General features: G+C 44.0%; 1 protein-coding gene across 1 annotated transcript; it reads right to left on the reverse strand.

Annotated features, from left to right (window-relative positions):
• Positions 1 to 2,670: 2,670 nt before the first annotated feature.
• On the reverse strand, positions 2,671 to 3,604 carry LOC143956764 (olfactory receptor 52Z1P-like). The gene has a single exon (XM_077466946.1). The coding sequence runs from the start codon at positions 3,601 to 3,603 to the stop codon at positions 2,671 to 2,673; it is 933 nt and encodes a 310-aa protein (XP_077323072.1). The 5' UTR covers position 3,604.
• Positions 3,605 to 11,339: the final 7,735 nt, after the last annotated feature.

Genomic DNA, 11,339 nt, shown 5'->3' on the forward strand with positions numbered 1-11,339 from the left:
ATAACCTGCCTGCTTAATCTAAACCAAGCTATCTCTCCATCCACGCCAACAAGACTATACAGGGCCACCGTATAGGCAGCCTTCTATAGTGTGAGGCATTGACTTAGTCCCCCTGAGCCATGATAGGCCAAAGGCACCCTGTCTTTGGCCAATTATGGCTCTCTTAGCTCTCTTAGCAGAGGTCGCTGAGATTGGCAGACAGGTCAGGTGCATGCTTTGGCCAATCCTCATACAGCAATGCACTCTCTATGGGGCGTTCATGGGCGCTCTAATTTGCCGCAAACGCCCCATCATGTTCGTTTTTTCGCCGAACGGGCGAATGCCTGATGTTCCAGTCGAACTTATGTTCGACCCACACATGGAGCTCATCCCTAATCAAGAGTACCTCTATAGGGTTATGGTGTGAGGGCGCCACAGACACCAAAAGACCAATGTGTACACACCTGTCTGACAGGTGCATATCATTTCAATTTTTGACAGCAAGACCAATTCTTGCTTTCATCAAGAGCACCTCCATAGGGTTACGGTGCGAAGGCACCTCCGACACCCAAAGACCAATTTTGGCGCACCTGTTACTTCTATCCAACGTCTGTGGAAGAAACCCCAGAAATGATCCAAAAAATCTCTAATCTTGTTCCCGGTGCACTACATTGTGGCCTCACCATAGACTGGCTCCCCAAGCCACTGTTTACTAAATAAGTGCAGTTGCAGGGAAAATTTCCTTTTTTTGGCTTTACAAATGCAATTATTGATATAGCAGGTTCTATATACAGTACCGATGTGCCACTTTATAGACTAAGGGGACCCCCCCATGCTTTATATTGAAAAGAATATTTCATTTTTATGCTTTCACTTTAAGCATCGTTAATTACTGCTCAATTAAAAATGCCTTTTTTTTTTCATTGACACATGTCCCACAGGGCAGTAGCCGGACCAACCCCCATAACCCATAACCATTGTATGCCCAATTACTTGGATATAAGCCTTTAAAATGCCACTGCCAGACTCATCCACCTTACCAGCCATTCAGTGTCCTCCACCCCTCTCTGCCAATCCCTGCACTGGCTCCCACTCACCCAAAAAATAAAATCCAAAGTACTAACAATAATTTACAAAGCCGTCCATAACTCTGCCCCCAGCTACATCACTAACCTAGTCCCAAAATACCAACCAAGCCGCTCTCTTCGGTCATCCCAAGACCTCCTGCTCTCTAGCTCCCTTGTCACCTCCTCCTCTCATGCTCGCCTCCAGGATTTCTCCAGAGCTTCTCCCATTCTTTGGAACTCCCTACCCCAATCTGTCCCCTAATCTATCCATCTTTAGACAATCCCTGAAAACCCTTCTCTTCAAAGATCCTATCCTGCTTCTAACTAACACTGTTTTACTTCCTCCATCAGCTCATCCCCCCACAGCTATTACCTTTTGTATCACTAGACCCTTCCTCCTAGATTGTAAGCTCTAACGAGCCGGGCCCTCTGATTCCTCTTCTACCAAATTGTAATGTAACTGTAATGTCTGCCCTCATGTTGTAAAGCGCTGAGCAAACTGTTGGCGCTCTATAAAACCTGTATAATAATAAAAATGGGCTATGATATTGGATATTCCTCTTCCGTAGCTCCATAGGTTAATGTATCACTTGAGCATGTTGTATATCTCACCCGTTGCCGCTCGGGTCTATTTTTATGATTATATGTTCATTGTACCAGTTGATTGTTTTCCTCCATGTTTCTCTACCCTTTGAATAAAGACTAAAATTTGGGGAAAAAAATGGGCACTTTTTATTTTTCCAGTTAGGGTCCCATAGACTTCAATTGGGTTTGTTATTTGGTTCCAAACATTTGTGATGTTCTAAAGTTCTGGTGCAAACTCAACTGGGGGTTATTAGGCCCATCCCTAATTGTCATTATGGGTGAGATGATTTCCCTGACACGTTGAGTAGTGTTGCAGGTTCTGGATCAATGCTCCTGAGTGTGCTGACCACTATTAAACTCTATTGGTTTCATAGTTAGTACGGTTGAATAAAGACACCAGTCCATCCTGACTGAGTGTCTACAATTGTCCCTATCCCTGTACATTGCACACTCTCATCGGTCCCTACCCTTAAGGAGCCCACAATCCAAGGTCCCCATTCATATAGTAGGACCAATTTTGGACAGAAGCCAATTAACCTACCTGCATGTCTTTGGATTGTGGGAGGAAACCGCAGTGCCCGGAGGAAACCCATGCAGGCACAGGGAGAACATGCAAACTCTAGGCAGGTAGTGTCCTGGTTGGGATTTGAACCAGTGACCCTTCTTACTGCTAGGTGAGAGTTCTAACCACTACACCACTGTGCTGCCCATGGTTGTCTCACAATGTTTTGTCATTTTAGATGGTAAAGTGCTGGTGGAATCATCCCTTTTATAGGTGGCACATACTGCTAAATGGCAACCAACCAGACGGACTCCACTTCTCAGACATGTTTGTAATTATATACTTTTTATTGTGATATTTTGCTTTTTCCTCTCGCCTTCTGTTCTGGTTACAACTGTAAAATATTGCACGTCTCGTCTTTTTCGGCCCTGGAAATAAGGGTCACCAGGACACACACAGAGGCTGACATAGACAGAAATAAAAGCTCATCAGAGGTCCAATCCCACTTCATTCAAAAACTAAAAGGAAAAGTTTGGGCTAATTGTTGACTTTAATTCTCACTTTATTCCCCTTGTAGAGCAATTTCCGGGCTCGGTCACGGATCTGGCTGGTTCTCACTCCATAAACCAGCGGGTTCATCATCGGAGGCATTAGGAGGTAGGTGAGAGAAAGGAGGGAATGGATGGCGGGTAAGATGTGTTTCCAAAACCTGTACGCCAGAAGAGTTAAGCCACCTGGGATATAGAAGAATGACATGACACACACATGAGAAGAACATGTGCCAAATGCCTTAGACCGGGCCTCTTTGGAGGACAATTTCAGCACAGCTTTGATGATGAAGATATAGGATAGCATTATAGTGGAAATATCAAACACAAGCACCAAAATAAATTGTACGAGGCCAAAGATGCTGTTGATGGTGCTGTTGCCACATGAGGCCTCCGCTATGGACATGTGATCGCAGTAAGATTTGCTAATCACTTCATATCCACAGTAGGGTAAGCGGATCACTAGGTAAATAAACGGGCTGATCATGAGCGCCCCTCGTAAAACCAGGACTGAGCCAATCCAGGTGATCACTGGATCAGTAAGAATGGCAGAGTATCTTAACGGATAACATATTGCTACATAGCGATCAAATGCCATCGCCACCAGGACTCCGGACTCCATATAGGTGAGGAAATGGACAAAATACATCTGGATGACACATCTACTAAAATACACAACCCGAGAGTTCAGCCAAAGGACAGCCAACATCTGCGGTGCTATAGTCAGGGAGAACATGAAGTCTGTGGTGGCCAACATTGACAGGAACATGTACATGGGGGTGTGGAGACCACGATCAGATAGAATGATGAAAACAACAAGAGGGTTTCCTATCACCGAACACAGGAACATGATGAAGAACGGAACCCCAACGATGGAATGGAACCTCTCCAGTCCAGGAACTCCGAGGAGGGTGAACTTCATCAATCTCAACTCTGTGATGTTCACAGACATTTTTACTTATAAGATATTTCAGTCTTTAAAGCCAATATAGTAAAATCCTTATAAATCATATAATGACAATAACAATGAATTTGTATTCTGGAATCCCTCCGTGGTATTGGTTGGTTGAAGCCAAAGGTCTCCGAAAATGTCCTCAGGTTCTTGGACAAATGTGACAACTGTAATATCCCAGATAATAAAGAAAAAACATGATGGATATTGTTAGTCAAAGTAAAAAAAAATACATGTTAAATGTTCATTTCTGAATTCAGCAAAATGGATTTAAAAATGAAATTACTATCTAAACATTTTTCCACAGTTTAACCACTTAACAGCCGACCCATAGCCGAATGACGGCTACAGGGCGGTTGTTTAACTCTGGGAGGCCGTCATATGACGTCTTCCCAGAATTCCGCTCTCGCGCGGCCCCTGGGGCGCGCACTCGAGAGCATCCGTGACCGCCGGGCCGTTTACCACGGGATCGCTCGGTCAAATGGCGGAGTGATCACTTGTAAACAAACCGGCGTCACGTTATGATGTCGGTTCCTACCTCCCCCTCTCTGTACCGATCGGTACAGCGGAGGGGGAAGAGATCGGTGTCAGCAGTGATGTGGGCTGCATCTGCAGTGACCACATCGCTGCTCACCGAAATTTAACCCCTCAATTCCCTGCCATTACTCTGCAATACCCTGCAATACTCTGCAATACCCTGCAATACTCTGCAATACTCTGCAATGCCAGCTAATACTCTGCAATACTCTGCAATACTCTGCAATGCCAGCTAATACTCTGCAATACCATGCCATTACTCTGCAGTACCAGCAAATACTCTGCAATACACTGCAATACTCTGCAATACCCTGCAATACTCTGCAATGCCAGCTAATACTCTGCAATACTCTGCAATGCCAGCTAATACTCTGCAATACTCTGCAATGCCAGCTAATACTCTGCAATACTCTGCAATACCCTGCCATTACTCTGCAGTACCAGCAAATACTCTGCAATACCCTGCAATACTCTGCAATACCCTGCAATACTCTGCAATGCCAGCTAATACTCTGCAATACCCCCCAATACTCTGAAATACCCACAAATACTCTGCAACACCCGCCAATACTCTGCAACACCAGCCAATACACTGCAAAACCTGCAAATACTCTGCAACACCTGCAAATACTCTGCAACACCTGCAAATACTCTGCATTACCCACAAATACTCTGCAACACCCGCCAATACTCTGCAACACCCACAATACTCTGCAACACCCACTAATACTCTGCACTACCCTTCAATACTCTGCAGTACCCGCCAATACTCTGCAGCACAATTCCAGCCAATACTCTGCAGCACAATTCCAGCCAATACTCTGCAATACCTTTCCAATACTCTGCAATACCCTGCCATAAATTGCCATACCCGGAGATACCAAGCCATACTCGGAGATACCCTGCAATATCCAGCCATAGTCGGTGATACCCTGCAATACCCAGCCATAGACATCCCTCCCCCTCCCGCCGCCCTCCGGGGCTTCTACCGACTCGCCAAGACGATCAAAACCAGAATCTTTTTTTTTTTTCAGGCTTCCCAGCTTATAGGTGAGATGCGGGGTCTTATTGACCCCATATCTCACTGTAAAGAGGACCTGTCATGCCATATTCCTATTACAAGGGATGTTTACATTCCTTGTAATAGGAATAAAAGTGATCAAAAAATTTATTTTTGGGGAAAAAAATGTCAAACTAAAATAAATAAAGTAAAATGAACAATAAAAAAAAAATATGTTTTTTTAAAGGGCCCCTGTCCCCATGTGCTCGCATGCAGAAGCAAACGCATACGTAAGTCCCGCCCACATATGAAAACGGTGTTCAAACCACACATGTGAGGTATCGCTGCGAACGTTAGAGCGAGAGCAATAATTCTAGCCCTAGACCTCCTCTGTAACTCAAAACATATAACCAGTAAAAAAAAATTAATGTGTCGCCTTTGGGGATTTTTAAGTAGCGACGTTTGGCGCCATTCCACGGGCATGTGCAATTTTGAAGAGTGACATGTTAGGTATCTATTTACTCTGTGTAACTTCATCTTTCACATTATGCAAAAATTGGGCTAACTTTACTGTGTTTTTTTTTTTTTTTTAAGCACAAAACATTTTTTTTTTCCAAAAAAAAGCATTCGAAAAATTGCTGCGCAAATACCGTGCGAGATAAAAAGTTGCAACGACCACCATTGTATTCTCCAGGGTGTTTGCTAAAAAAACATATATAATGTTTTGGGGTTCTATGTAATTTTCTAGCAAATAAATGATGATTTTTACATGTAGGAGAGAAATGTCAGAATTGTCCTGGGTGCTCCAGAACGCCTGATGGCGCTCCCTGCATGTTGGGCCTCTGTATGTGGCCACGTTGTATAAAAGTCTCACACATGTGGTATCGCCGTACTCGGGAGTAATAGCAGAATGTGTTTTGGGGTGTAATTTGTGGTATGCATATGCTGTGTGTGAGAAATAACCTGATAATATGACAATTTTGTGAAAAAAAAAAGTAAAAAAAAATCTTGATTTTGCAAAGAGTTGTGGGAAAAAATGACAACTTCAAAAAACTTATCATGCCTCTTACTAAATACTTTGGAATGTCTTCTTTCCAAAAAGGGGTCATTTGGGGGGTATTTGTACTTTTCTGGCATGTTGGGGTCTCAAGAATTGAAATAGGCCATCAGTACTTCAGATGTGATCAATTTTCAGATATTGGCACCACAGCTTGTGGACTCTATAACTTTCACAAAGACCAAATAATATCCACCAATTTGTACTTATTTTTACCAAAGATATGTAGTGGTATAAATTTTGGCCAAAATTTATGAAGAAAAAATTACTAATCTGCTAAATTTTATAACAGAAATGAAGAAAAATTCATTTTTTTACAGAATTTTCTGTATTTTTTCTTTTATAGCACAAAAAATAAAAAAAACGAGCGGTGATTAAATACCACCAAAAGAAAGCTCCATTTGTGTGAAAAAAAGGACAAAAATGTCATATAGGTCCAGTGTTGCATGACTGAGTAATTGTCATTCAAAATGCGAGAGCACCGAAAGCTGAAAATTGGTCTTGTTATTAAGGGTGTTTAAGTGCCCAGTGGTCAAGTGGTTTAAGCGATCGATGACCCTCTCTGAGCTTTGCTGTCAGAGCTGTTTTTTTTTTGCATTTTTTTGCACATGTGTTTAATTAATCATTTTGGGCCTGAAGATGAAATAAAACCCCCAAAAACATGATATATTTTCCAATAGCAGACGTTCCTGGAGAATAAAATAGTGGCAGTTCCATTTTTATACATGTAGCGCCCTGCTCCTGATGGGCAGACGCTATTATTTTTTCAAATTTACTTGTCTGAAGCTGTAGTTTTTTTTATTATTTATTTTGCTTTTTTTATTTTGTTTTTAAACTGTTCCTTTAATGTTTTTTTTTTTTTTTGTAATTATTTTTATTGTTATCTCAGGGAATGTAAATATCCCCTCTGATTTCAATAGATAGTGACAGGTACTCTTTTTTGAAAAAAAATTGGGGTCCATTACACCCTAGATCTCTCTTCTGCCCTTATAGCATCTGACCACACCAAGATCGGTGTGATAAAATAGTTTCATAGTAAGGTTGAATAAAGACACCAGTCCATCCAGTTCAACCTGAGCGGGTGTCTACCCCTATCCCTGTACATTGCACACTCACATTGGTCCCTACCCTCAAGGAGCCCACAATCCAAGGTCCCCATTCATATACTAGGGCCAATTTTGGACAGAAGCCAATTAACCTCCCTGCATGTCTTTGGAGTGTGGGAGGGAAACCGGAGTACCTGGAGGAAACCCACGCAGACACAGGGAGAACATGCAAACTCCAGGCAGGTAGTGTCGTGGTGGGGATTTGAACCAGCGGCCCTTTTTACTGCTAGGTGAGAGTGCTACCCACTACACCACTGTGCCGCCTAAAATGCAATCCCAATTTCCCAATGGCGCTGTTTATATCCGGCAAAGTCATGAAATGCTCGTAGCTTGCGGTTTCTTAGGCCATAGAGATGATTGGAGCCATTCTGGTCTCTGATCAGCTCTATGGTCAGCTGGCGGAACCCCTGGCTGCATTTTCAGGTTCCCTGTTGGGACAGGAGAGCCTGAGAAAACCATGGAAGACGGTGGGGGGGGGGGGGGGGGGGGGGGAAACGACATTCCCTCCCACTGCTGGTCCTTGTTGGGAATACATTGTAATGTTCTTTTTTTCATGTTTCTCATGTTGCTAAAAAGGAAAAGGGAATATTTAGGGACTTTTAGGAGACCTAGACCTGGTAAGGTCACGTATGTCCATCCCTATGGGACTTTAACCACTTCAATACCAAGGGGCACTTAAACACCTTCCTGCCCAGACCAATTTTGAGCTTTCAGCACTGTCACATTTTGAATGACAATTGCGCGGTCATGCTACACTGTACCCAAATGAAATTTTTATCATTTTTTTCTCACAAATAGAGCTTTCTTTTGGTGGTATTTGATCACCTCTACGGTTTTTATTTTTTGCGCTACAAATAAAAAAATACCGAAAATTTTGAAAAAAAAAATGTTTTTTTTTTTTTTGTTTCAGTTTCAAAACTTTGTAAATAAGTACGTTTTCTCCTTCACTGATGGGCACTGATGGGGCTACACTGATGGACACTGATAGGCGGCACTGATAAGCGGCACTGATAGGTGACACGGATGGGCGACACGGATGGGCGACACGGATGGGCGACACGGATGGACACTGATAGGTGGCATAAATTGGCACTGATAGCTGGCACGGATTGGCATGGATGGGCGGCAGAGATGGGCATGGATAGGCGGCACAGATGGGCATGGATAGGCGGCCCATTGTGGGCACTGATTGGCATCCATTATGGGCACTGATTGGCATCCATTGTGCTGACTGGCATCCCTGGTGGTCTAGGGAGGATTACCTTTTCCCTGGTGGTCTGGTGGTGTCCCTGGTGGTCCAGTGTGGGCATCTTCAGGGGGGCTGTGCTGATAATCGATCAGCACAGACCCCCCCTGTCAGAGGAGCAGCCGATCGGCTCTCCTCTACTCGCGTCTGACAGACGCGAGTGAGGAAAAGCCGATCACCGGCTCTTCCCATCTACACTGTGATCAGCCGTGATTGGACATGGCTGATCACGTGGTAAAGACTCTTTACCGAGATCGTAGTTGCCGGGTGTCAGACTGACACCCTGCAACAACGATCGCCGCCATGCGCGCCCCCGGGGCGCGCAGCGGCTCATAATCCTGAGGACGTCATATGACGTCCGGTCAGGATTATGAAACCACTTTGCCACCGTCAATTTGCAATAGGGCGGGCGGCAAGTGGTTAAATGAAATCATGACCCGGTAAGATCAAGCATTTCTATCCCTTATATCGAGAAAGGAGGAGCAAGGAGGTTGGGACTTTATATGAAGCACAGTATAGCAATTGGATAATTACGGTTGAACGAGGGAATTTTATTCACATAGATAGCTTATAAAAACGCATACACTGTTAGTATCAAAATAAATGGTAGATAAAATGACAAAAAATATCCATAGTAATACAATTGCCTCAGAGTATGACAACTGGTGTCAAATAATCGATAGTTATACAAAATAGCAAAACAGCGAATACGTTAGACAAAATTATCATGAATAAAGCTCTAATAAAATTCCATAGTTCCACCGAGGCAGGGTTGCAGGGTTGTTGGGCATACATTGTAATGTTCTTTTTTTTTTCATGTTTTTCATGTTGCTGTCAAAATAAATAAACTTGTGCTGCAGCTGAATGGTGTACCTGCTAAACAAATGATGGTTGACAATAAAACAAAGCAACATTACGGTATAAGCCCTTGTACACACGGTCGGACATGTCCGAAACTGGTGTTGTATACAAACGGCCGGACAAGGTTGTCGGAAAATCCGATTGTTCAGAACGTGATGACGTTCGATTGTTACGGAGGGACTACGTTCAGGCTAGTAGCCAATAGCTTTGGTCTCTCGTAAAATTTGATCTGAGCATGCGTGGCACTTTGTCCGATCGGAAATTCTCTACAAACGATCGGATTTTGTTGTTTGCGGAAAATTTGAGATCCTGCTCTCAATTTTTTTTTCCTGCGGAATTTCCGATGGAAAAAGTCCGATAGAGCCCACACACGATCGGATTTTCTGACAATATAATCCGATCGGACCTTTTCCATCAGAATTTCCGACCGCGTGTACGGAATTCTCTACAAACGATCGGATCGTGTTGTGGGAAAATTTTTATATCCAGCTCTCAAACTTTGTTGGTCGGACATTCCGAAGGAAAAAAAGTCAGATGGAGCCCCACACACGGTCGGATTATCCGACAACACGGTCCGAACAGACATTTTCCGTCGGAATTTCCGATCGTGTGTACAAGGGCTAACAGTAAAGCCGCGTACACACGATTGGACTATCCGGCGGACTTGGTCCGGCTTTCTCCTTTGTCGCCGCCACTGCCGCTGCTGTCCAGGGGTCTTCTTCCGACTTCGGGGGTCTTGTCCCTCTCTTCGGTTCTTCTTGCCAGGCTTCCGCTATCTTCTTCCAGCTCTTTAACTAGCGTTGGCCCAGTCTTGTCGCTGTCGCTGCCTTCTTCTTCTTCTTTCTTCTTCTTCCTTCTTCCGATGTTGACACGACGCTCTCTCCGGCCGCAATGCCAGGGGCGCGTTGTATTTTTGGCTTTTTTTGGGGGGCTTTTTTATTTATATATTTTTTCCACTTTTATAAAAACTATAAACTGAACGTTGCAGATTGAGGTCTCTCAAAATGTGATGGCCATCTCACCTTTGGAGACCCTGTGTTAGTGTGCTCTATTACTGCGCAATGCTGTACCCCACGCTAATACTCCACTAGTGTGTGGTAGTGTTTGAAACAGTCGCAGATGCAAAGACCAGGTTGGTCAGGACAGGAGGGACAATAAATGCGGGTGTCACGCCTAAATCCACGTTTTCTACAGACACGACATCTTCTTTGGGGTGTTCTTTGGGCAGGGGTAACAGGGAGGACATACGGAAAATGCCTCTCATGCAGCCGGCTCACTGCATTTGCGTTGGGAAGGTGAGGTGGCGCACCGCCTTGAAACAGAAGGGCTCTGACGATCTCTTCCTGAGGACTGAAGTACATCCTTTCTGAGGACTGGTGCCCAGAACTAGACGTCATAATCCAGGTTCAGTATCTTATAATTTTTTTTTGGAAACAGGTTCTCTAAAATACCCTGAGGTCTCACCTCATCTCTTCCAATGAATCTAATGCAGTGCAGATTGAGCTACATGAGATTCTTCTCCAGCCATACTGGGTCAACTAGAAGAAGGAAATGAGAGCAGACGGATGACCTCTTGGCTCCTTCCCATTTACCTGGCAGCATCCTCCATGCCGATCCAAGGTGCACTGATGGGAGCGCAGGATATTTGGATGCAGCAGGCACTGGGAGTGTGTGTAACCCCCTCCCCTCCCCCCCGCTGTACATGGTACAGTCCTGGTGGTAAAAGCATTAAAGGGGTTGTAAAGCTTTGTTTTTTTATTTTCTAAATAGGTTCCTTTAAGCTAGTGCATTGTTGGTTCACTTCAATTTCCCTTCTAAATGTTTTTTTTCTTTGTTTTCTTTGTCTGAATTTCTCACTTCCTGTTCCTCCTCAGCTATTCTGGCTGACTAAACACCGCT

Source organism: Lithobates pipiens, unplaced genomic scaffold (assembly GCF_037356315.1).
Source record: "Lithobates pipiens isolate NorthernLeopardFrog02 unplaced genomic scaffold, aLitPip1_a1.2 Scaffold_41, whole genome shotgun sequence".
NCBI classification, from domain to species: Eukaryota; Metazoa; Chordata; class Amphibia; order Anura; family Ranidae; genus Lithobates; species Lithobates pipiens.